This window comes from Falco cherrug, chromosome 8, assembly GCF_023634085.1.
Source record: "Falco cherrug isolate bFalChe1 chromosome 8, bFalChe1.pri, whole genome shotgun sequence".
NCBI classification, from domain to species: domain Eukaryota; kingdom Metazoa; phylum Chordata; class Aves; order Falconiformes; family Falconidae; genus Falco; species Falco cherrug.
Window position 1 is genome coordinate 44,358,914 of NC_073704.1, and position 26,652 is coordinate 44,385,565.

Below are 26,652 nucleotides of genomic sequence, written 5' to 3' on the forward strand. Positions count from 1 at the left end.
CAAGGACAAGGAATGTGATGAACTTCTCTTTGGCATGGAAGTGTATTCTGCTTCACATTTGTCAATAAATGAGATTAGGTTTCTGTATTTGTGCTGAGAGTCTGAGTGAGAGGCACATTTAATGAATGCTAAAATAAACTCTCGGGCTAGCTGTTGGGTAACAAACACTTTGCATTGCAGAAGGGGTCTGAACATGGCAGAGATGCCAGTTATATTATCAAGAAAAAGAGATTCAGCCCAAAACAGAAATTATCCTTGATCTTACATGAAATTATGGCTCAGTACCAAAACCAGTGTGTGTATACTAATGTCCATGCTTCTTCTCTACTTGAGAGAACATTTCCGACTCAGTCCTGGATTACCTCTCCCAGTCCTTCTAGGTATGAATAATCTCTGTTCAGAATCTGAAACTTTTCCCCTAAAAAGGTGATCTCAGAAAGATGGGAGACAGTACAAATTACCAGTTTCTGGGCATCCTTCCCACTGCTCCCCTGTGATGAGCCCTGGGCACCCCCTTTCTGTCCAGCAGGTCTAGTGAGACCATTTAGGAATACGGAATCCTTTCTGCCACCTGGAGTGGACACATACCTAGTAAACTCCTGGGTATGGGAACCCCTGAAGAAATGTCAGTGGACGGATTTCAGGAGAGAGATCTTAGAAAATAATGCTGGCAGCTGGGGCACAAAATGGTAAAAATCTGGAGGAACAATTGCAGATGATGGTTAAATGAACCCTTGAGTTTCCTGCAAGAGGTGAAGTGCCCGTCCCATGCTGCACTGCAGCAGCCTGTTTCTTAACAGCAAGGCTGAGGATCTAGCTCAGCTTTCCTGATCCACAGTTGTGCACTTTCGGGCATGAGGATGAAGATATTTGTCAATAACCAAAGCAGAGCTGTCAAGAGAAAAAGGCTGCCATGGGCAAGTGGTTCTCACCCAGCTGGTGTGAAGTCTGCACTACAGTCAGGAAAGAACATTGCTGCACGAAGGCATCCTGAGGAAGCTTCTCTGTCAATTGCTTGGATACCAGTACTATAAAGCAGCAGTAAAGGCGTGCTACAGTTTTAGGCTGTGTAGCCCTAGTACCTAGCCCTCACATACTGGTTACAGTGTGTGCTTCTGCCTCTTTGGTGCTTCTCTCGGCTAATTTGTCAAGGCAGGCTTGTGGATGCTGCTCTGTCCTGTTGATGATGGTGTAGGTGGTGCAGACCCTTCCCAGCACAAGTGACCTCAGCTTCCACAGACCTCCCAGGCTTTAAGTTTTTTCAATAAGACTTCTAGCTCTTCCACTGGTAAACTTCCAGGTGTAAGGCAGCCCTCCGGAATTTGCAGACAAGCAGCTTCAGTGCTGTTGTTGTTGCCTAGGACTTTCCTAAGATGCGTTGCAAGGGAATTGCTCCTTTCTGTGGCTGAGTTTATCCATTCTACCTGCTGCTGATGGGCAGAAGAGAAAGAGGAGTGGCAAAGAAATGTTGTACAATGGAAATATGTTGATAACAGCTTTCAAAGCCACCTGCCCATGTAGCACGTATTTGGTTGGTTGTTTGAATTATTAGTGCTTCTGGAGAGGTTTCCTTCTCTACCCTATATTTAGAAAATGTGGGCAGGCTATGCAATTTTAAGAACAAGCTTTGTGTTAGCAGGGCCATTGCTTATTTCATGTGTTGTAATGTTTTGTTTGGTAATGTTTTGAGTGAGAGAGATGACATGAGTCACAGCCCTGGTTTTCTGATGGGGTTCAGTAGGTGTCTTGTTCATTTGGGGGGGCTAGAAAGGAAAAAAGAAGCAGTAGTAATCTGGAGCACTGCCAACAGTTTTGGTTCTATTGCCAGAACGGTGATAATCTGGTATTTCCCGTTAAGCCTCAGGAGCTGTACTTGCTTTATTTTCTGGGAATCTCCAGTTTCACTTACCCTTTGTCATTGCAAGACAAAGCCAGGCAGTGTGTCCTTTCTGGGCCCTAAACATTCACAACATCAAAGATGATAGGAAGCCTCAAACACTTCTCTAGATGGACGGCTTGTTATATTTAATCCAATATTGCCATTTTTGAGGAGAAGAGGCCCAATTCATGAATTCCAAGTGAGCTGAGCTGAGTGTGTGGCATCTGTTTGTCCTTAGCTCCTTTTCCCTTTTTTTCTTCATGGGTGGTTTTTTTCACAGGTCGGAAGAGATACCAAGTGTCTCTTGTACGTATTTGCTGTCGGCTCATGCTAATGGAGAACCACATGTCTCTAAGCCTGCCCCATCTCCTCTGCCACATGCAGGCTTAGCAGCCACCTCATTGTAGTACTCGGCTGAAATGGTTTGGGTGCTTCCCCCAGCAGGGGCGTTCTGCTGCACTGAAGCCTCGGGGCTTGTCTGCACAGGGAGGCTCTTGCAAAACATGCTTGGCCTAGGGTGTGAATTTAAAGAGAAAGAACTGTTCTGCACCAGATTCCTGCCTTAAATGCTCTTATTCTGCAGAAGAAGACTGGTATTTTTACCATGCTGATGGCTAGACTTGGTTGAACAGCTGCACTTGACCTGAGCAGCCAAATGCTCTTGTGGCAGCTCTGTTTTCTCTGCTGGCCGTGGGTTCTTGATGCTGGCTCCGGCAGGCTGCAGAGGAAGGGAGGGAGGGAGGAGGAGGAAGAGGCTGGTGCCTTCGGGCTCCCTGTGTACCTAGAAAAGGAGGACCACTTCAGAGCTGAGCCTACCTTAGGGGCTCTTGTACCCTTTGGAGAAGCCACCCTGAACAGAGAGGCAACACAGGCCAACCCAAGCTGACGGTCCCCCTTCCTCAGGTCTGGGCTTGGATTAGCTGCTCGAGTCCAAACCTGTCCGAGCAGCCTGGGACTCAGCTTGATAAATCACCCTGAGTCAGCAGCCCTTCCATGCTGTATTCAGCATAAGCTGGCTGAGTTGCCGGGGCGGGATGCTGCAGAAGTTGCATGTGGGTATGGTATTTTGCTTTTGTAGACTGCAGATATGGTCCTCACTGACAGCTATTGGACTAGCCACCCTGGCTTTCATCTGTGACCCTCATGTGCCAGAGCATGAAGCCTTCTCCTCAAACCTACCCCTCCAGTGCTGTCGCAGCCCCACTATGCCAGACCTGAGATGCTGGGGAAATTGTTCTGTGGGGAGCTGACTGTGGCCCATGGGTGGACTGTGCTTGCTGAGCTGGGGTCGGAGGCCTGGTGGAGGTCCCAAGCCGATCTCCTGGTGGTGGATGGAGGTCCTGTGCCCCCAGTCATGCTGGTGCAAGGCTGCACGTGCTGGTGCTAGTGCTTGTTGTGCGAAGCATGACTGTGGCTCTTGCAAGGATGGTGTGTGAGTAGGGAAGGACCTTTGCATTTGGGAGTAGAGGAAGGGACCCTGGTAACAGATTGCACCCCACAGGACTGAACCCTGAGATTTCTGAAAAGAGAAGGGACACCGTGACAGTACAGTCACAGACATCCCAAACTGCTCCTGGCGAGTTTTCACTGGGTTTGTCAGTATCCCCTGGAAGCTGTCACTGCAGTCACTGAAGGCAAGAACATAGCAGGACTGGCAGAAAGGGGGAGACTTTTCTATGAAACATAGGCATGCTGTCAGCTGGATTAACTAGGGTAAAAATGCACACAGGGATTATAAGCCTCTGGGCATCAGAGCAGAAAAACAGCTCTGTCCTTGAGAGAATGCAGAAGACTTTCCTACTGGGAAGTTATTCAAAAGGAGTAAGTGATACTTGCTGCCATGAAGTGGAGGTCCCTGTCTAGCAAGGAGCATGGTCCAGCCCATCATGGCAGCCTCTCTGCAGCACAATGGTCTTTTCCGGCTGCTTTCTGTGCCTGTCACAAGTCCCCATGCATCACCCAAGCCTTCCCCCTGTTCTTCACTGCTGGAGTTGCCCTGCTAACAGTTGGCTGCTTCAGGACTCATCGGGGCTGAAATGATTTATTTCTCAGCCATTTATTGCAAATGAACCCTTGGAAGTCTTTCAAAAGCCATCTTCTCTTGACCTAAGTTCAGCTAAATATTTTAGCAGCATCAGCTTTACATAACAAGTGAGAGGTAGAGGGGAGTTCTAGGAGAATAAGGTTTGTGTTGATAAACAGCCCTTGCTGACCAGGATCTCCCTCTCAAAGTTACCTGGTCAGTCAGAGGATCACTGAGGGAGCCAGGAACTGCAAGCCGGCTGCCCCAGGAAAATGCAGTGGCTTGTTTGTTTACTCTGGGTGTCTGATAAAAAGCCAAAATGTATGTATGAAAGCAGGTAATACCTTGCCAGCATTTAGATTTTAGTGAAGTCTATTGATAGACCCCTAGCACCCCAAATTAATTCCAGTTGGTAGGGACAGGAGAGTATCACATGGGCTGAAAACTGGGTGGGGCGGACCATGAACAATGGATTAGGATAAACAGCAGTGTGTCACATTGTCAGGGGAGTGAAGGAGAGTGCAGTGTTGGGAGCTAAAGCTTTGCCAGTTGCTGCCCTTCATGGTGAGCCGCGCATAGTTGACCTCTGCTGCGTTTCCTTGGGGCTCCTACAGCAATTAAGGGGAGCCTGTGGGTGTCCTTGGCAAGTTGTATCTGTCTCTAGTTACCTGGGAAGGCTTTTCAGAATATCTTTAATATAGCAGGGCTGATGTGTGATCCTGTCTGAGGTGTCCGTTTAGCTTTTGTTCATGTTTGCAAAGATGTTCCCAGTTAATTATCTGATATTTTGACCAGACATTTATTTAGCACCAAATTACAAAGGGAGGGGTGCAAGTTGAAAAATGGGATATAAAGCATAATAGGGTTGGCTGTGCTTGACTGGGATGTTCAGTGTTCATGATCCCTCAGCATTGGGTGAGACCCAGGTAACTACCGGCATGGGTCTTTGCTCAGCAGCACCATTATAAAAGCAGATCTGGGATGGATCCTTCCTCGGTATGTGTATGGGGCTCCTGCAACTGCAAACAGCAGTGTCTAGGTGAGCAGGAAGACTTTCTTTTGGTGTTTCAGGCTTGAACATTATGTAGAGGAACTGCCACTGGAGGGACAGATGGGGAGTGAGGGGGGAGAGCAGTCACCTTTCACTGAGCGTGAGTGCAAGTGGAAGTTCAGCTTCTACATCCTGCAACCAGGTGGGGAGTGTGACCAGAGAGCAACACAGCCTCGAAGCAGCGCTGGTTTCTGAGCTGTGTGTGATGGCGGAGCTCCTGACGCACCATCCCAAACTGGCAGAAAACCAGAAAGACAGTATTAATATCCAGGTGCCTGTCTGAAAGGATGATTCAAGCCCTCTCAATTTTATGAAGCAAGGCTGCCGGGAGCTCTTCAGTGACATGCAGGAGGTGGTCAGCATCTCCAGGAATGAAAGGAGGATGAGCCTGGAGCTGAAGAGTGATGTTCAAGGTTTTGAAGATCATTGATTTTGCAAAGGAAAGATAAAAACTTGCATCTCACAGCCAAGGTGAATTGAGACAGGGAGGACAAAGATGAGTGATTTTGGTTACTTAGTGGCAGCTGGCATGGGCAAGGAGAAGAAAACAGAAGGGGCAGTGTAAAGGACTGGAAGATAGAAGGAGAGATAGGCTACCTCTTTGGGAATAGATGGAAGATCTCTTTCACATGTGGGGACCACCAGAGCCTCAGAGGTCTCAACAGTACATAATGTGGCTGGCTTCCCCATCACCTGCTAACTAGTGTGCCCTTGTACTAATAGCCTTTCTTGCAGGGGCCCTGGGCCTCTTCCCAGAGGGGATCTAGTGTTGCCTGTTGGAGAGGTTGTAAGGTTTGGATCAGGTATGTCCTTGAAGTCAGCCAAGTCCTTGGGCACTCTGGGGTGCAGCATAGACGCGTAGCACTAGGTTGTTTGTGTGTCCAGATCCTGGTGAGTTGGATGGATGTTGCAGAGCTGATCCCACCTCAGGGCAGGGATGTGGTCTGCTCAGCTTCTTCCAAGCTTGTCCTTGTTGTCCTGTGATTTGTTGTCCTTTGGAACCCTGTCTTTGGGCCTTTCCAGGTTGGTTCTGTAGACACTGAAGGTGGTAAAGCTTTATCTAGGCCTTTCCAGGGCAGCTCCTCAGCACCATTGCTCCTCCTGCATGTGGAAAGTCACATGCGCAGGGTATTAAGACTGTTTCCTGCAAAAATGTTCCTCAGCAGAGGAGAGCCCACCCTTTCCATCAGGTTTTTCATACTGTGTCTCAGACCCCTAAACATCCCTTTTTTGGGTTTCTAGGTGGTTGCGTTCCTCTGCATGGAGCTGTTCAAGAGTGGCTTGGGGAGATGGTGAAGGGGAGGGGCACTGAAAGTGCAGAAGTGAAGGAGCAGCTCTGGAGGAATTCTGCTTAAGCTGAAAGCCACTGCCTTTGTTGTCTAGCTCAACCGCTTCCTTGCTTTTCCCTGTCACTCTTGCATGGAGAAGAGAACCATCCATGCTTATAATACAAGATGAATCTGGCATTGTGCCCTGTCTTTTCTCAGGTCTTCCTTGGATCACAAACTCCTTCCACTTGTCACTGCTGCTTAAAATTGGCATTTGTGGTTGCATCTGGAGGTCCTGACTGCACCATTGTTCCTCTTGTGCTATTCACAGCACAGTCATAACAAGAGACAGTCCCTGCCCCAAATATATTAAGTGGGATCTTTGAGAGAGGAAATGGAAGCACAGAGAAGGGATGTGAATTGTCCCACTTTACGCAACATTTCTGGGATAAAACCCAGCACTATTAATAGCTTTTTGCTCAACAACCATCTTTTGTTCAGAACTCTGGTTTTCACCTTAAGTTGTTTGTGTTGCACAGGATCTGTTGGGCACTTTGGTGAAAGGTCCCAACCTTGTGATCCGCTAGACGTAAAGCAGGTCCAATAAACCTCTATCCGTTTTGAATTCGGAATAGTCTTTCTGCTTGGGCCACTGCTATGTTGCATTGTCTTTTCTTCACCCACATTTTGCTGCTGAATCATTGGGTTTTTGTTTTGGTTGCTCACATTCTACAACATCTCCTAGGAAATTACTTGTCTCACACCTTCCTTTGCTGCTCTTCCCTAAATCCTTCAATGGAGTAGCTGGACAACCAGCAAGTGTTTCTTGCATCAAAACCTCAAATTTGCTTTACCTTCCTTCTTACTTCTCGCATGTGAATATTTATATAAATATAAAATTATATACTGTAATGAATTCTTTTCATACAATATAAAAGTGAACTTTCTGATGGAAATGTTTGTGGAAGCAGAAACTGTTGATTAAATTTTAACGAAGAGTCACAGAAAGCAAATTCTAAAATTGCAACTGTATGTTTGTGATAACAAGAGCTCTGTCACTGCTGTCAGGGACTAGAATTGATGGAGGCTACAAAATCTCTTTATCCAACCAAAATGAGCCAGAGTTGCTTGATTATTTTTTTTTTAAACACAAGCCGCAAACTGCTCATGAGCAATTTACAAGCCAAAAATTAGCCAGTATGGCTTTCCAGAGAATAGTTCTGAAAAATATTGCAATAAGCAATATTCAAATATAAAACGAGGGAAAATAAGGATAAAAAAATTAATCAGGAAGAGCTGACATCCTTGAGACTCCTGGCAGCTGTAAATCAGCATGGTTGGGGGACATTTCAGTGTAAGCCACCCATCGCTGTGCTCCAGTGGGGGTCCGGAGCTATTCAGAACAATGCTGGGAAGCCGCGCTCTGGACAAGGCGGGAGACACGCTGTGTTAGTGTCTCCGCTGGGCAGTGCCCAGAGTCCCAGATGGAATTTACAGCTAGCTGCCTCCCTGCCGCCGCGCAGGAGGGCGGCCCCTTCGCAGGGGGCCAGGATGCTGCTGGTGCGGAGCAGAGCCCCCCGTCCCTGCGCGTCGTGCTCTCCCACGTGGAGGGTCCCGCTGCCTTCAGCGGAGAGGGCAGCGTGTGGGGAGAGAGCAGGGCTCGGCCTGGTGCCGGCCGTTGCTCCAGCCGTGGCAGAGACCCAGGGCAGCCTAGGCGCTGGGAGAATGTTATAGTGTAGGATGGCAATTCCATCCACACTTGGTGGGGTTTGGACATCTATGTGTCTGGCTGCCTTAAAGAAGCTGTCTCAGGCATGATCTTTATTTTCTTTCCTTTTCCTGTGTTTGGATAAAAAACAGACCTGCGGTCACTGTCTGAGGTTCTTTTGGTACCAGTGCTTTAAAGCATTTCTTGAGCTAAGAGAGAAACTTTTAATCTTTCTAATACAACATTGCAGAGAACAAACAAGTCTTTAATGCAAGCCCCAGGGTCTCTTGTGGGGAGATCCCGATAAAAACACAGCTTTCTGTTTTGGAAATACCCTCTGGTGGATTTGTCAAAACCCTAACAGAGACAATGGTGAACTTTCAAAGTAAGCAGACATGGAAAAAAAATACTGTAATTAAGACAGCAAATGGTTGGCTTTTGTCACGGAATGCTAGCAAATATGATTTTATAGGTTAAAAGTTAAAAATCCCCCTGCCTCAATGTTAGAGACTGCTAATCGCATGTATTTGTCCAGACACTGAAGTACTTCCTTCTCTGAACGCCTGCTCCATGAGGTGCTTCCACCCGGCCAGGTATGAACTGCCACGACGTTCTTTGGCCGAGGACTGCCTGGGAGGTCAAAATATCCCCAAAATGTTGCAAGCTGGGCTGCCGCACCTGACCTTTGCTTGACCTCTGCCTGCCCTGAATTAACATCTTTGTAACAGACCCCAAGTTTTGCTGATTTTTCCCTACTTGCCATTGTTCAGCATATTGAAAAACATTTCTTAAAAATGAGTCTCGCTTGTAAGTCTGCTGGAGTGGGGAAGGGGACAGATTCTGCGCCGGGGTTTTGCTGACATGGGCTGGGTTTGAACATTCCCCACAGCCAGGTGCTGCAGGTGGTTCTCAGTGCTTATCATCTCCCTGGCCTCAGACCTCACATCTCAGGAATTTAAGATCTGGGGGTCCTCATTCTGTTTAAATGCAATATATTGAGAGAAGAGGAAAAAGATGTGCAGAAGTGCTGTGCTATCTGAAGCTAGGAGTGCATCCCTGGTCCTTCATTCTACACCTGACTTTCATGGGCATGAGACAGGCCTCAGCAGAGAGAGAAAAGTTTACTTGGTAAACGTTGCGCCTCACATGGAGGCTGGGTCGCATTTACCTGTTTTAGTGGCCCTTCTTGCTGATTCATCTGAAGGATTCAGCGGGTGTTGTTTGGGGTTGTGTTGCAGCAGCTCCTGTTTTTGCAAGTTTACCTGCAATGGTCCCGCCAGCCCATGATGATGTGTCTTCTGTTCTCTTGTCACTGGGGGAGCTCAGGCAGCACAGGCAGTCCCTATTAAAAGAATTTCAGCTCCCTGCTAATGGAATTTTTTTCCCCGCTAGGTTTTAAAGAAGCATTCCTATGGTTGATAGAGCTGTAAAGCACCAAACAGGCTTTCTTCATCCCTGATATTCCACTAACGGTCATTTTATATCAGCAAATCTTTCCCTGTAGCCTGAAACATAGCCTTCAGCTTCTTCATGCCCGTAAGGGTTCTGTATATGGTTTCATGTACAGATTTCATAATAAACATTTAATGAAACAAGTTTTTTTGCTAACTTAGGTTGTTTTTTCTCCTGGGGTGAGGGTTACACTTTCCTTTGGTGATTGAAAGATGATAGATGCCACCCATGTCTTTACCAGGGACTAGGACAAGTAATTTGTGCTTAGTGTTCAGTGGCTGAAACAAAGAATTAATGTATTTTAGGGCTTCGGATGCTCTGGGTGATTTGTTTGTTGGCTGGGTCTTGACTGGCAGTCCACAGAGTACGGGTGGGCCATTTTTCTAACTGATTGTGAAGATAGAGATAAAGCTATATTTTATGAATTGCTGTTTCCAAGGTCATCTGGAAATTGAGAAGTTCATAAAATATATCTTTGTTCAAAGATAGATTTGATTATATAAAATATGATCCCAGAATCAATTGGGTACAAACAAGATGTTGCCTTTAGGGTTGAAAACACATTGTTAGAGGCATGAAGAGCAGAAATTGTCGCTGCTGTCTTTGTGTGGCTATTGTTTTTGGTTTTAATAGGAACAGAATGAATGACATTTTTCCACCAGACCACTTATGCTCAACTATACCTCCAGGACAACTTCCTGGCCAAAAATATTCAAAACAAACAAACACAATAGCAATTCTACTCCCAATTACATTGTTTGCAAACCAGCTAGTGTTCATAGAGTACTAGGTTTGGCAAATCCAGCACTTCACCCCTGGATTTTAATATTGGATATTTGTATGTGAATTACTTGTAGCTGTTGTGCTATTCAGATAAGCATTTGAGCGGCCCTGCGCATGGGCACCTCCAGCATGTCTGCCCATTCTGTGATAAAAACGTTCCCTAGCTGTCTTAACAGTTTGGGTGAAAAGCCCAAGTATTGGGAAGTCATTCTTGCCCAGTGGCCAGATGCTTATTGATTCGAATGGAGCTGAGATTTCAGCCTAGGGATCTGTACCAAAACATATACCGATTTCAAAACTTTTACTTGAAAGAAGAATAACTAAATATTAAGTGTGGGAAAGAGAAATAAAGGAGAGGAGGAATTTATCAGTTGCTCTTTTATGTAAGTGGAGCCAGTATTTGTAAGAGGAGAGTGAACTTGCTGGATTTGTGGCACCTTTTCTTGTGGTATGACCTACCAGAGGGATCCTACAGAGAGAAAGCCTAAGTCAGCAAACCTGCTTGTGACTTTCCAGTCAATTTTCTGTGGCCAATGGGAATGGTCATGGAGATACTGATTGTTGTAACTCACAGTTTTAAATATATATCTAGTGCTGCAGATGGGCATTGTAGTCATTTCTCCTCCCTGAGACAGAGAGCTAAAGGAACCTAATTAAGGAAAAAGAACTTGTATGGTAGTGATGCTATGAGATATGTAGGGAGGAATAATGCAGTTGTTCTGGCTCTAGTGAGGTTTCCAAGCTTCATTGCAACCCCAAGTCTCCTTGATCTCAGTCTTTTCAGCATCTTCACGCTTCCAGTCATCTGGGTCCTCTCTGCATCACTTTCTGTTCTCTGTGAGTCAGCTGGGTGGGTATCCTCAGCAGACCCTCTAGGACCTGGAGGAATGGCTCCTGCACTGTCATACCTAGTGTCTCCAGCTGTTGAAGTGGGACCTTTCCCAGCAACGCAAAGATATGCCTCTGACTCCTGCTGGCAGACCTTTGCACGAAGGACATGGCAGCATGGTGCATGCTAGGCACACAGCATATCTCCTGTGTCCTTGGAGAGCTTTGGGTTATTAACCCTTGCTGAAGCCTGTGTCTTTGCACTTACTGCACAGATGGGCAGTGGAGGCAAGGTGTAAATGCCCAAAGTGAGCCCCATTGTCTAGTGCTGGCTCCCACAGTGGAGTCTTTGCCATCACAGATCTACTAAGAGTGACATGGCTATGTTTTAAAAGGCCGAGTAGTGGCTACAGCAGGTGCTGCCCCCTGGAAATTTACATTTGACATTGCGGTTTGCCTGCCAGGTACCCCTGCCTAGGACACAGCGAGCTGCTGCGGTGCGTAGACAGTCATGTTAACAGCTTGAGAAAGTCCGATCATCTTTTTTACATAAACTGGAGGTTGCCTAGAGCATATTACAGACACTATGTTATATTTTATGTTCTTAGTTTGGAGCCTATAGCTACCCACTGGTGGGTTGCAGCAGAGGTTGGTATAGGGCAGTACATCAGTCTGACATCAAGGTTCCTTCCCGCAGGCTCTGGACTATGTGGTTTGTGGAGGTTGTGTCCATACGTTGAATAAATCTGGGGTCTTTTGCTCCCTCCCATGTTTCAGGTATGGCTTTAGGAAAATACAGCCCTGTTACCTTCAGGGGCATTGGAGGGTCACAGACTCGGAAGAGTTCTTGTGACCCTACCACCAAAGAGCTGAACTTCGTTTGATGTCCCTGTGGTCTGCCAGTGCTGCAGGCGCCACAGCCTGCCTGGGTGCACAGCAGTGACTGCATTTTTACCCTCCCTATAAAAACCCAGAAAAAAGGAGGACAAACACTTAGAGCATATAAAGTGTTAAGCAACGGGTTTTTTGTTTTTTTTCAAGTGGACCCCATGTTTCCATTCCTTCTGGCTGGAGACAGCTTTCTTCAGACCAGGTCCCTCTTTGACAAGTTGGTATTTGCAGCCAGTACTGAAATGGTCAAAGAGCCAAGGTGGGCAGGAGCAGCTGCTGCGATTCAGTTTTGTCTCCTTGTTAAATAAGGGCCAAAGCAAACACAGGCCAAAGGAGCATCGTCTCTGATAAAAACACTAGAGGCAGCAAATGTACCAGGAGCAGTAGGGCTGCATTAGCCAAGAAGTAAGATGTATTAGCTCAGTACAGAGCATGCTGACCCACCAAAGACACACCTGGTGTCCAGACCTGTCTGCACAGTGATGCCCTGTGCCAGGGACATGTGTCCTCACCTTGTAGTAGAGATGACAGAAATGGGGAAAATTCTGTTTGGTAAGGAGTTGTCACCTTTGCAAAAGTTTGTGTTTGAATTTCGAGCAAGTTGAGGCTGCAATACATTTCCCATGGAAAGACGAATTCTGGAATTTTCCATCTGGGAGAACATTGAAACTCTCCCATCTGAGATTCCCTACATAAAAGGGAAGGCCTATATGCCTGTGGGTGAGACTTTGAACAGCAAATCATGGTGGGGAGTCTCCAGAGGGAGCTTAGGGAGTAGCAACCTTTGAGATGTGGCTTGGGCAGGTGTCATGAGTCCAGATCTTGTGTTTCAGTGGCAAGGAGCTGGCAAACCTCAAGGACTGTGCCTGTAGCATCCTTTGTGTGTCCAGATTTCTCTGTTAAGAACAGGGAGCACCAACCCTTGGAGACTGCCAGGCTTGCAGCTTCTCCACTCCCGTGCAGCAGCCCAGAGGCCAGAAGCCCTGGCACCTGTGTGGAAGGGCTCTCCTGAGGCCAATGTCTTGGACAGTCTGAGAAACGCAGCCCATTTCCAAGAGATCACCTGTGCAGCTTTCCTCTCCTTCTGGCAGGGGAGGAGTGTCCTGACCTGAGGACTGCAGTCACGTGGAGGGAGTGTGCTGGAAGCAATTGCTCTGTTGTAGGCATGTCAAGGCATCGCCCGTGAGTCTGTAAGTCCTAACTCTCCTAAAATCTACCCCCATTCCTGTGAGAAACCATTTTTCAGCCTCCCTTTTCTGTGGCCACAGGAATTCAAGCCAAGTTGCCTTCTTCCTCAGCTGCTCAGAGGGACATGGAAGGATCTTGTGCTCCCAGTTCTCCAGATCCATCTGCCTAAACATTTTGCCACTTGCCATGTGCCAGGCAGTGTGGGGGAGCCTCCTGTGGCTGGCACTGTATCCCCTGGAGGAGGCCAGGAAGATACTCCACATCTACTCATGATGTCTGTGGCCTGGAGATCCCAGATGTGTCTGTAGATAGTTTGCCCTGAAGGGTCTCCCACAGTAAGCAAGACACAGCTCATGAAGCAGTGTCTGAGGCGGGTGTCACTGAGCACCCTTCCCAGGGTGACTGGCTTCTGCCTTGTGCTGCCAAGGGGCTGTGTGATGCTTTGCAAGTAGCGCGCAGTTTTGCTACCACTCCATTGCTGGAACTCTGTTTGGGCACTCTGCCCATTTTTGATCAGTGATATTTTGAGTTGAAGCTTTAAGGTGCTTTCAGGCATACTCCAGGCACCAGCAGTAAAAGAGGTGTTGTTATCATCAAGGTACTTCAATGTAATATCAAACGTAATCAGAAGTGAATTCATTAAAGCAGTGTGTACACGTAAGTCCTTTCGTGGTAGATGTTTGAGCAACTCATATGGCATAATTTAGAACTTAATTTTTTAGACATTTGTAACATCCTCCTCTCTGTAAAAGAAGGTGGTAACTTGGCAGTAGGTGCCAGGACTGCTGTCCGAGGGCAAAGCTCTCCTGTAAAGGCCTCTTAGTGAAACACGACTCCTGAAATAGATTAGGAAATTGTGGACATCTGTTGATCCAGGCCCCGGCACACTTTAGTGTTGATTCTTGTGGCTTACAAAACTAGTGTAGTCTGGGATCTAATGGTTGCTTGGGCTTCATCTGACCTTGGAATGAGCACAAACCTGTAGAAAATGTGTATTTACTGTTTGTCTCAGTTCTACCAGGATTAAACCTTCCTTTCTGCAGCATGGCATACCCTTGATGTGATTGTCAGAAAAATTGCCTGGATCGTGCAGCTGCCTCTTCTGTCCAATCCCTCACACTTTGTGAGGCTGGTAGCTCTTCACCCCATGGAGAGAAAGCTTCAATTTGGGTGGAGGAGCAGTTGACAGGATTGCAAGGTGACCAGAGATTCGAGTTCAAAATGATTGCCTGAAGCTATCTGTAGCCTCAGTCTGGCAAGCACAGCCAAAAGCCCCCTTCTCATTCTCATGACCCCAGCAGCAGTGGTGGCTGTGGTACATGTTGCTAAACTAGCTGTGGAGGGGACCGTGAGCTGGCGGGCCAGAGCCATGGGGCTGCAATGAGGAGCTGGAACGGCAGCTTCAGCTCAGCCTGTGCCAGGATGACAGGGTGACTTGGGTGGCCCTGGTTCAGTGCTTTGGCTTTGACAAAAGCTGTGCTGGCCACATCTGAGCAGTGGTAAACTGTGCAGAGGGGGCCTGGGGGGCCAGAAACTGTTGGAAATGTGGGAGAACTGGACCTGGAGCCCACTTGGTATATATCTGGGAGTGTTTGCCAGGTACGGTATGTTATTTTGATATGTATGAAACTAGTGACTTTGTTTGCTCAATGTGTTTGAAAAAATACCAAACTGGGAGGAGATTAAAATGATCCAAAACGTTCAGAGCACTGAAGAAAGGGGGCACTTTAAAAATCCTCATGTCAGTTTGAACAGACAGAAATAAGCTTGTGACTTTCTGAGCTGCAACTTGGTGATTTGAACAGAGCAGAGGTAGGAAATGTGTTGATTTTGAAGCTGAAAACAAACCAAAATGTAAAACTTTGTCTTCGACGTACTCCAGTATTAGCACTCGGTGTGCTGCTTTGGTTTCTCAAGCTACTTTACTGCTGGAGAAGGTTGAAAGGTGATTCATTCATAGTTTACAAGTACCTAAAAAGGGAAGAGGTTTCTGGTTACTAGATGGGATTCAAATCTACCAGAGGAAAGCAGATATGTCTCTTTGCTGGAAGCCAAAGTTAGAGAAATTCAGGCTAGGAATAAGGGCTTCAGTTTAAATGATACGAACAAAAAACAGTGGAAGATCTTTGGTTGGCATTAAGCAGGCTCATCAGCAGTTAATGGCTGTAAATGAGGATTTCTGTGTTTTCCTGAAAGATGCAGGATTTATGAAGAGAGGCTTTCCAGCCCAGAGCAGCCCTTCCAGAACAAGCCTGGGCTTCCCTTTCCACTGGAGCAGCCAGCACACAGCTCTGGGTGCTGCATCCCCAGGCTTTGGGCTCTGCCTGCTCTGCCTATGCTGCTCTCCAAGCACAAGCTACACTTGTAGCGTAGCAGTAAGGCGCACAGGTGTGCTGGGCATCAGGAGCACACCTCTGTTTCTTTGTGCACAGTGCTCTTCCCAGACACAGTCCAAAATACTTCTGGGTTGGATACCCCTTTCACTGGCCTGTCTGGCTCATCCGGGGAATTACAGTCCGTACAGCATGGCTTGTGAGCTGAATGCACAGTTGCACAGTTCCTTTCCCTCCTGTAGCAGTGCAGCCACATCTGCGGAGGAGACACATTCTCCTCTCTTTTTCTGTGTAGCGCAGGACTCTGCAGAGTGGTGTGATGCAGAGCCCCTGTCCTGTGTGAGTGTCAGCTCCTCTGTGCCACAATTGGCATATGTCTCTTTGGACCTGACTTTTCAGGAAGGTTGTGTGATTTATCACTGGTGGCCAAGAGCAGAAAGTGCAAGAGGCAAGAGGTGCACAGGTTTGGGTGAGATGTGATTCACGTTGGTGGGGAGGAACTGGGGAATAGAGACCTTGGAAGGTTTCTTACTTGTCCTTGGCCCTCTCCTTCAGCGATCTCCAGTTTTCTGGGCTTTGCTCTGCTCTTGCCAGTATTTTCTGGGGAGAGGGGCAGGGCTGACATCTTTCTCCCAGGCCATGCTGCCTGCTTTATAATTCTGCAGACCACAAGCCTGGAAGTAATGTGAAGCAGACACACCAATGCCAAGGTCAGGACCTTCCCAGTATTCAAGGCATATGTATACTGTTGGCATGGTACAGGGTGACCTCAGTGTACAATAGGAGCCAACCGACACACACATTCAGACAGAATAAATATTTGACAGACTCTATTTCTCTATTCCCCAAAATGACCCCTGTAAAAGCAAGGTCCTGTTTACCTTCTCGGCTCTCCGTGCACAGTGTTCCGAGAAGAGACAAGCTTTCTTCTCCATGCATTGCCTTCCAGCTCTTCTGGGTGACCCATTTCCAGGCAAAGATCAGGCATACTGGCTTCACAAAACCCAGGACACCTTGGATTTTCACAGAACTCCTGAAATTTGGGGAAAGCTGAGGTTGTTTTCATTCAGAAGTCTGTCTGTGCCCAAACACAGTGACCTGGGAAGCAGTGCAAGATGTCAGTGAGCAGCCTGAGGTAATTGCCTGCAGCTGTCTGAGCCATTTTTTGTGCTGAGCCTGCCCTGTCAGCATGTCAGCACGTGTGCAGCCCTCCCCATCCTGTTGCCTGTGGCACAGGTTTCTAGTGAGCCTGCAGCAGGCTTGGGTGTGCAAAAATAATAGTTGGAAATAATATTTGGTGGGGTTTGTTATTTTTTCCTTGGTGTGCTAAACATGCTTTCTTTGCTTCTGTGCCTTGGCACCAGTGTAGCTGTGCAGCTCAGAGTCAGTGGAAGGTCTGGCGTGCTTGGGACCAGATCTGATGCATTACCCGCCCAGGCACTGCCAGGCACCTCTCCTCTAAGACTCCCATATGTTTCTGGGTTTGCCTTTCAGTTGCTGTGAGTGTTGCCCAGCCAACTCGTGTTACCTTGAACTGTTCCATTTCTGTCCATGCTTGTATCTTTTTGATTAAGGACAATTTTGCTTCTCATGCCCTCATATGTAAAACAAGGGAATGTGAGAGTCCTCCGAGCTTCATACCACAGGAGCATATGCCTGATGATTGTTGTGCTTCTTATTTTGTATAAGATCAGTTTCATTGATAAGTCTTCAAATAAAACCAAGCTATGATAGCTTAGCTTGGCATGAAGAATAAGTGGAGACATAGAGAGATCTATAAAATAGTGATTGCTCTAATGAAACCCATCCAGTTCCTTCTCCTTTGCTTGCTCTTCCATATCACAAGATCAGAATGCAGTACGCAATTAAAATATGGCTTATGCATATTAGACAGAGGAAATACTTTATCTGTAACATATCTTAGACAAGCGGAAACCATTGTTACCAATATTCTTAGGGCAAAACCAGCAACTTGCTATTTCCTTTTTTAAGGTTAGGGCTGAGAATGAAAAAGGGAGCTAGAAAAGTGCAGAGCTGTCAGTTGAAAGAAAAATCGTAAGCCTGCTAATCCTTTCTAGTCAGGTTTAATATAAAGCATGGCAGAGATTGGTAAGACATGTCTTCATCTCTGCCTGATGTTCCAGGTGCATGGCAAAATCACCTCTCTGAAACACCCAGGAAAGCTCACATGCAGAGCCAGGCTCCAGACTGGAGAGGCTGCCAGCCAGCCTGACATTGCAGGTCCTAAGACCATTTTAAATAGCTTTACTCTTACTCTTTCAGTTTTCTAACTTCAACCTGAAGAAAAGCTGTCCTTCCCCTTCTCCTCCTTGATATGTGCAGGTTTTTATTGCAGTTCCCCTCAGCAGCTGTTGCTCTGCTGCTGCTGCTGTTGTGCTGAATAACCATCCATCTCAGCAACAGGCGCGGAGCATCCATGGCACACACTGCTGAGGGAAAGGAGACCACTCCCTGTGACCTGCCTGTGCTCCTTCTGCAGCAAAAGAGTCTGGCTGTGGTTTGGGGGGTGTGTGGGATTGGCAGCATGCCCGTCAGCAGTGGCAGAGGTCGTGTAGGTGTTGGTAATCAGCAGCGACAATGGCAAGATGCAGGGAAAAGGTTGCAGAGAGCTTGAGCTCCTGCATCCCTGGCTGTGGCCTGGTGGGAGAGCCTGGAGAGCAGAGCAAAGCCCTGCGCTACCAGGAGACACGCGGATCCTGCATGTGTGAGTAAGGGCAGCTGTGGAGTATCGAGTCTGGCCAGACCCAGGGGCTCCCTCTGTTCCCACGTGGTCGTTTCTGACTTTGTGCTCTTTCCCCGTCTGTATGCTGGAAAACCTGGGCAGCTAAGCTGGCATACAGCCCCTCTCCAGCCATCACAGGGCAATGGGGGCAGCAAGTGCTTTTCCCAGGGGAGGGGTCTCAGGGGGGTCACATCGCTTGTGTGTAGCCTCTGAAAGAGGCAGTTCTCACATTGTCTGGTTTCTCTTTTTGTAGCTGTCCCTCCCAAACTGAAGAAACTGAAAAGCCCAAATGTTCATGTCGGTGAAAAAATTTCACTGAAATGCGAGGCAACTGCTGGAAACCCTCAGCCATCCTACAAATGGTTTAAAGATGGCAAAGAGCTGAAGAAGAGCAAAGACATCCGGATCAAGTATGGGAACGGGAAGTAAGTATGCTATGGGGCTGCTCTGCCTCTGTGCCCTAACACTGAGTGTCTGGGGCTGGGGGACCATCTGGGTAGAACTGGTGCTGTGCTCTCCAGGTCACTGCTGGGCAATACTGAGGTGCTCCCTCGGAGTCACGGGACCATGCACAGCACATTTATCATGTCTGGGAAAGTAAGCAAGATTCCCAGTTTCCTCAGAGAGGAGCAAGGCATGCAAAGGATAGATGATGGGTTTGTGGAAGGGGATTTCCTTGGGTAACTGTCATTGGATATCTGAGACAGGTGTCTGGTGACCTGGGGAGATTAACTCTTTCTCTGCTAGCTGTAGACTGGTAGTAGGCAGCTCTGGCCACCTGGGGTGAATGCTGCTTTGTGGTTAGGAGTTTGAATGCAGAAGGTATTCAAACTTGGCAGTCGCCCCACCAGCCAACAGCAGGCCTGCATAAACGTGGCAGAAATTGCTCTGTTCTCTCCTGAATTTAGGTGGACTTGAAAGCATCTAAGGCAACCGCAAGGATGCAAGAGCATATCACGGTACTGTCTGATCAGGGCCCATAGTCACCTGTCGAGGTCTTGTCTCATGCAAGACCTTGCACCGCTGCACCCAAGGCAAGCTCCGTCGTAGCTGCCCCGAAGTCCCCATGCGCGAGGCTCCCGGGCAGCTGCGCTCAGTGAGGGTCATCCTGGGGACTGCCCCAGTCAGGCAGTGGAAAAACACAGGAAGAAATAGACGCCAGTGACTAAGCTAAGGGGCTCTCACTGGGAATTTACTTAAATGGATCCATGTTGATATTTTTCAAGGCCAAATATTCACATATGATGTATCTTTAAATTATTTCATAATCGAGACTATGCTTACATTCATATACCCTGACCTAGCCAGCAACAAAGTCAGCTTGCAACTGACCAGCACCTTGGAAAACTTGAAACTAATACTTTGCTAACATATGTTATGTCTGGGTGTGAGAAAAATAGCTTGCCTCTTCTCATTATGGACTTGATAAAGTATTAATTTTTAAAATTAGAAGCCACTGAAAAATCAGTTAGAAAAATCAGTTAGTGCTGGAATGGGTCATTGTAAATTGTTCTAATTTAATTTCAGTCCTGTTGGTTTTTATTTCAAAGTCACACCCAAAATGGTTGACCTCCTTCATAATAATTGTAGGATTTGTGGAGGTTTTGGGATGAGGCAGAGAAGTAGTCAGTGGAAGGCTTAGGCTAGAGACACCAGCAGATCCAGAATAACTGGCCTGTATCTAGGGGATGCCATTGGCTCAGGAAGGGCTGTCTGGGCTTGCAGGCAGCAGAGGTAGGGCAGAGCTGTGCCCGCCTCTTTGCTCTGTTGCTCTCAGTATTTCTGTGGCCCTTGTCAGCCCTGTGGCCTCAGTTGTTTACCCATGGGTACTGGAGCTGGGATGCCCCGGAGGAGTGTCTGCACCACCTGCTGCAGCCAGGCGTGGGAAGCCTGCTGGTCCACTCTGTGTGGGCACTGCATCCCTGAGGGCAGGCAGCTTGTGGAACCCGGAGCTTGCTGGTGCTGAGGTCTCACAGGGGTATTGGGGAGCTGTATTTCCCTCAGAGCTAGATGCCAATCAGCCCAGACCAAACACCCAGCAAACCTCTCTGGGGAGGGATCCTGGTGATGGCAAGAAGCGCCTCTTGCAGCATTTTCCTGCTGTGCTCCCAGAGATCACAGTCCTTCCTTGCCTCCTGGCACCCTGTGTCCAGCACGAAGCTGTGACAGGATGGCATCCCACCCACAGTGGTGTGGAGCGGGCATGCACTCCCTGGGTCAGGGAATAAACATATGGAACGAGGTTGATCCTGTTTCCTCAGGACACTGCTGTCAAGTCATAATTTTTCATTTACCAGTTTCCATGGGAACACATTGGCTCACAGCCTGCCAGTGACAGGCCAAAAACGTGCGTGCTAGAAGTGCTTCCTGCTGGCAAAATAAGCCCAAGGATAAACATTTTAAAGAAAGCTGAGCACCTGCCTCCTCCAGTGTCTGAGGCTCCCTCAGCAGCAAAGGTGTGAGCCCAAAGCGTCCCCAGCTGACCTGCCCCCAGAATCACTTCCCATCCCAGTTTCTGCTCCCTGCCGCCACTAAAGCATGCAGTTAAGCAGAGGGGATGCCTGTTTGGGGCTGGGCAGCAGATACAGAGGCTAGACTCAAGCAGCTGTTGAGCTGGGACAGCTCTGAGGCAATAAACCCTTGTTGACCATTTATTTGCCCCTTGTTGAGAAGTCAAGTGCAGGAGCACTTCTCCAAGCAGACCTGAATGGGTCTGTGCACACCCTGTCTGGTATCCTCAGCTGTCGGACTCTCCACCCCACTGGGTTTGCTGGGTCTCAGTGCTTGAAAACAGCTCGAGGTCAGAGTGCTCACTGGCATTGGACCTGCTTCCTTCTGGTCTTGAGTGCACTCAAAAAACATTCAAAATGCTCTGTGAATGCAGGCTGAGGATCGAGAAAGCGCTCATGACTTTGCATGTCTCCATTAAGTAGATAGTGGGGCTGAGATTAGCGGAGAGACCTAAAACTGGACACGGGATATGGGTGTACATCATTACTTCTTGCATGTTAGGAGGGGACTCTAGGGAAGGATAAGCATCCTGAACTCTAAAGCTCAGAAAGGAAGTCTTACTTTATGACGATTAATTCAAGAATAATGGGGTTTATACATCTGGCTCTACTTAGAGATAACACTAGTCTCCAGATAATCCTCTGCTCTTCCTTTCAGTTCAAAGTAGAGTGGGTTTTCCAGAGGGCTAGAAATGGAGCACTGGAGAGGGACTTCCACAGAGAAATTAGGCAAAGCAAAAAGCTTCAGGGACTATGCAGTACCTGGCCAGGTGCACAGCATCATTTCTTTAAACGTTTGATCCAAAAGACCTCATATAGTTGGCTGCTGGAGCCAGGCTAAATGAGCCCTGCCAGGATGTGGAGGTGTTGTGCATAGTGTTTACCTCAGCTCTGTGTCAGACTCTGTCTGCATCTCTGCGGTCCTTAGACAGCATGCAGAGGATGAGGATGAGAGACAAGAAGAACATGGCTGCCCTCTGTGACTCATTCTCTACCGCTCTGTGCCTGGCTTTCCTCCCTGTGTGTTTAAAAAGCCTTGAGATCTCTAAGTAGAAAGCATGACCGAAGCCCTTTTTTTTGTGATCCAGTTTTCATCCAACCTCACTGACCTTCCTAGAGTAGGAGATCTCTTTGGAAGTAAGGGAAGTATATGTTGTGAGAAGGAGAGAGGAGCAGTTAACTGCATGTCAGCTCTTCAGCTTTTCCATCAGTCATCTTCCCTCTTGTTTTTTAAAGTTACCGGCAAAACTTCGGGGGCCATCAGGCGAAGGAGTCAGGTTTTTTCAATGGATATTTGTTGAAGGGAGGGGAACAATTCTGATTCCTCCTTTCTGAACTGCATGTTCCATCTGTAATTAGTAACAGGCTGGGGCAAGCCTGGCTTGCACAAAGAGGAAACTTCTCTTTAAGGTGGAAGGAATTAGTGGCTGGAATCTTATCTCTGGCTCAATTTAAATAAGACACAGTTGATGGGGAACCCAGAGAAATTACCCAGGAAGAGTTGCATGCAGCAGTGGAAGTGCAGCATAGCGAGTGGCTGTCCCTCTGCGGCGCCATTGTCTGCTGAGTACATCCCTGATCCAACTGAGGCTGCTGGGTCCTGGGAAGTTAAGGTTGGGTTTTGGCTCTCTGGCTGTCCTGGCAAATGGTCAGATGCCAGTTGTGGAGAAATCCAAGGGAATTTCTGTTTGTGGAGGTGTAGAGAACCTGCCTCACTCCAGGCTGTGTTCAGGGCTCAGCCCTGAGACACTTAGATCTTCAGCTGGAGTCAGAGGGGGTCCAGGAGCCTGGTAGTCTCCTAGCTGGGGCTGTTCTTACAGCCTCTTCTCTTTGTGTGCTCTTTTGCCAAGGGAGATTGCTAGGGTGATGAAGTAGGCGTATCATTAGATTGGAGAGGGTTGGCAGTTCAGTTTGGGACAGGCTGACCATATGACACCCCTTGGGAGTAGTGTCCTACTTTCAGTATCACCAGGAATCCCTATTGTTAGCCTGTAAGTGGAGCCAAGGGATACCCTTCTCTCCTGTTTCTGTACAGTAGTCCTCCGGCAATGCCAGTTGGGGGAGATTCATTGCTGGGGTCTTCCTTGTAGAGGTCCCTGCTGTAGATTATTCCCCACCCACAATGAATGGGGCTGTGGTCTTCCCTGTACAACTCACTGCTCTGGAATGAAGGGAGAAAAAAAAATAATGCTAAAGCAGCAGGGGAAAGAGAGTGCCAATAAAGATAAATGATTTCCTAATTAAGCCTGGAGACAAGGAGGGGCAAAAAGAACTGTTGAAGCCTTGTGGGAGCCAGAGTGAACCCAAGCAGGCTATACCACCACTCTGGCAGGGGTCTTCAGGCTGACATTTTTAAACAAAGGAAAAAGCTCATTTGACAATGGATCTTGCAAGAGCAATTCCAGATGCCTTGAAGCTAAGAGTCTTCTCAAGCACCGGTGTTGTTATAATCACCAGGGGAGCTTCTGCCTTGCTAACTCTCACGATGTCATTATAAGTCTACGATATTTGGGACTTGGGTTTAGCTGCTGAAGGCACTTTATTGGAGGGGGGTGGGTGGGTGAAGGAGAGCATCTCCTTTGTTTGTCTGTTGTTTTAAAGGAGATGATGGACGTCATCTTGGCCAATGCACCTGGGACTGAACCAGGGAATTTGAGAACTGAAAGGAGAAGCAGTTGGGTTTTGAGCTAGAACAATCCACAAGCTTTGCAAGTTGGAGCTCCTAAGAGATTCAGGGAATGGGCATTTAATCAAACTTGAATGCGTTATAGTGGGTAACAAGTTACGATCAGATGCTGGGCTACTTCAACTGATGGTTTGTGCAAACTTAGAGGTGGAAGGAGCTTTATGTGCCCAAAATTTTGTGTGTTTTTTCCAGCGATGTTGGCTGCTTAAAAAAAATATCTCTCCCTACAGACCTTAGCCCACTGCAGTTGCAAAATGTCACAGATTAGGTTGAAGCACTCATTGAGACATGAGGTGAAATACCATTCATCCAGTTTAAGTTAAAATGCTTTATCTTGGGGGAGGAGGGCTGGGGTGAGGGCTGAGACTGTAGGCAGTTCGTCTGAGACAGCACAATATATACCTACAGGCATGAATTTACCAGGTCTCCCTCACACTTCATGGATCAGGCACTTGTGAGGATCTGTGACGCATACCAATTGCAGAGAAATGACTTAGGAAGAAAAGAATGACATGCATCCCAAAGGCCCCAAACTCAGAATGGAGCCCCAAAACTGTAACTGAATGCCTTGCACAACCCTATGTACCACCATGATGATATGTTTCACAGAGGTTTTGGAGGAGTAGTTCTCTGTCCATCTGAAGGTGCCGTAATTTCCCATGACCTCTGTTCCCACAAATGCTTTTTCCCAATCTGAGTATTTGCAGCCTGGCTCTGCTCATCTCCATTCCTGCGCTCTGCACAGGGCTTCTCCTCAGACAGCTGCTTTTAGTATGTCACCTCCCTCTCCTCCTCCCCTGGTTCTTTAAAAGCTTTGCTTTAAAGGTCCTCTCAGGTCTTACTCCTCCACTTCTGCCAATAATCCCTGAAATTTTGGTTCTGCCTCTGATTTGCCCAGCATATCAGTCTCCATGTAGTACGTGATACGCTTCCAACCTAGGACGTCTGTGCCTTCTCAGCAGCACTGACCTGCTGTTCCCCTGTCTACTGCAGAGCAAGCTTGTGGTTTGGTTGCACAGGTAGTGAGACCTGCACGCCGTCCTGGCTGCACACCCACCAGGGGTATCTCATCTCTGTATTAAGGTCATACACTCCGGGATAGGGAATCTGTTCTGCATTCGGTGCTGCAAGGCCCCTGGCTCTTGGGAGGCTGCTAGTGTGCTCCTCTGAGGTATCACAGCAAGCAAGGAAAGAATCTGCTCTGAGCTGGCCTCAACTGCTCCAGGATCTACATTTTCTCAAACAAGTTCAAATCCGGGCATTGGGGTTGGAGGAAACATTTGTGGGATGTATCAATTGCCTTTGAATTCCAGGACAAGTAATACCAGGGACCGTGCACTGACATCAGGTCTGTGCACTGGTCTTAACCCAAACCTCAGCTTTTAGGTATTTATTGATTTCACACCCTGGCAGCTGCTGTAGACTTGCTGGACACAAAGAGGCTAGGGTTTGCCTCGCAACAGAGTGGCCACAAGGTCCACTCCAGAGACTGGTGTGTGGTCTCATTAGGCTGCCTCTATTGCCCTGCACCCCTTCCCATTGCAGGAACATCCATGGTGATTCAGCGACTGGCCCCAGGCTGAATTTGAGGATGGATGGGGGTTGCACAAGTGACCCTGCTCTTTGTAGCGTACTTATCGATCTTTTCCCCTTTTGTTGACACTTTGTGACCCAGAAGGAACTCCAGCTCTCACTGAGACCAGCGTCAGTGTCAGCTCGGCAGAGTGAGGACTGGTCAAGTCTTGCTTTTAAACAGAGCCTGTCCCAAGCCTGGGCACAGAGAGACAACAGCACTGCTGAGCAGAGAAGGGGCAGATCTGATTTTCAGGTTAGAACAGCACTTTAATGTTGTGGGGCAGGGGTAGGAGAGAGCAGGCAGAGGGGGTCAGGGGATGGCTGTTCCTGTCCTGGGCACCCATGAGGACATTAGCGGTCTCCCACGCCTGCTTGTCCCACAGTCCCAGCAGGTCAGATATTGAGTGGGGTAGATGGTGGCGTGAGGGGAGGAGGAAGGGGGACTTTGCCTGCTGCAGAGGGGATGATGGCTGAACTGAACAGTCTGACCCTTCATGTCCTTATCCCTCTTACCTGATTGCTTTGCTTGAGAACATTTTTTCCCCCTCTTTCTCATTTGCTGTTTCTGTAGCTAATCCTGAGCTAGCCAGATCATGCGCTAGAGTACATATCAGCCAGTATAGGGCCACTTGTTTTCCTCAAGCACGGCGAGGCACAGCTGGCTTGCCCAGATCTGTTGTGCTGCTCCATATCTGAAGGGCAGGGAAGAGGCTGTGCAGGGGCAAAGATGCCCCTGTTTGCCACTTCTGCCCTGCTGGACAAAGGTGTGTTGCCACAGCCATCCCTGCTCTGCTTTGCATTGCAGTGATCTTTTCTACCTGCTTTGATCCCACTGTGTGCTGAGGAAGATGAACGTGCTCCCAAAGGCCAGGGCACTGAGAGCTCCTGCTCCAGCCAGTGGGGCTGCCTGATGCGTGACGGTTGCTGGCCAACACTTCTTGAGTGTAAGCTGAAGAACTGGATATACTGAAACTTCTTGCCAATCATTAACCTGCTCTCTCAAGGCAAACGCACCACTGTGCAGAGTGCCAGGATAGCACATAGGCACCAATTAAATGTTTGGCAGGGGTATAAGCAGTACACATTACAGCAGCTGCTGGCCCTTCTGCTTTCTGCCAGTACTGGTGTGCTTCCTGCCACCGGCTGTCTGTGCAAACAGAGAGGAATGGAGTTAATGGGTAACCACAGCAGTGTATGCAGTGTGTCCTTTGCAAGGGTTACATTTGGGAATTTCCTTTTCCTAGGACCTCAGGTGTGTTTACTATGTGAAGTGTTCTTCACTGACAATTTAGGGGCCACATACGGTGTAGTCTTCAAATTCTCTTCATCAGCTAATTCCTTGACTTCTTTATTACTTACATGTTAGTTACTCTATTTTTAGAAGACTAATAAAATGCTACAGCAGTAGTAATCCTAGAGCTATTTTTGTCCTGAGCGATGCAGAAGCAGCTGAACTCGCACAGGGCATGCTGAGCCCTCAGTGAAACGTAAGTGTCTCGGAGGCAGCTCGTGGCAGCTGTTGTCCTGCTCACACACTCTGAGGTGAATGGCTTTGCAAGGAGATGACTTTGGAGGATGGTCCCAGTTCCACTCGGCAGTAAGTAAGAGGAGAAAAATGATTCAAGCTTGACCGAAGTGCTGGTGGGAGCATGACTCCTGTCATGAAAAGTTCTTCCTTGGCCAAGGTGCCTGCTTCTTTTCCTCTGATTGTACTTGCAGCCTCAGGGCTCATGC

General features: G+C 47.9%; 1 protein-coding gene across 4 annotated transcripts in view; it reads left to right on the forward strand.

The window, feature by feature from the left end:
* NRG2 (neuregulin 2) overlaps positions 1–26,652 on the forward strand; it is a 165,835-nt gene that overhangs the window by 83,732 nt on the left and 55,451 nt on the right. For all 4 annotated transcript variants that reach the window (XM_055718607.1, XM_055718606.1, XM_055718608.1 and 1 more), the window contains exon 2: positions 18,401–18,572. In XM_055718607.1, coding sequence (XP_055574582.1) covers positions 18,401–18,572 — 172 coding nt within the window. The remainder of the gene's footprint in view (positions 1–18,400; positions 18,573–26,652) is intronic.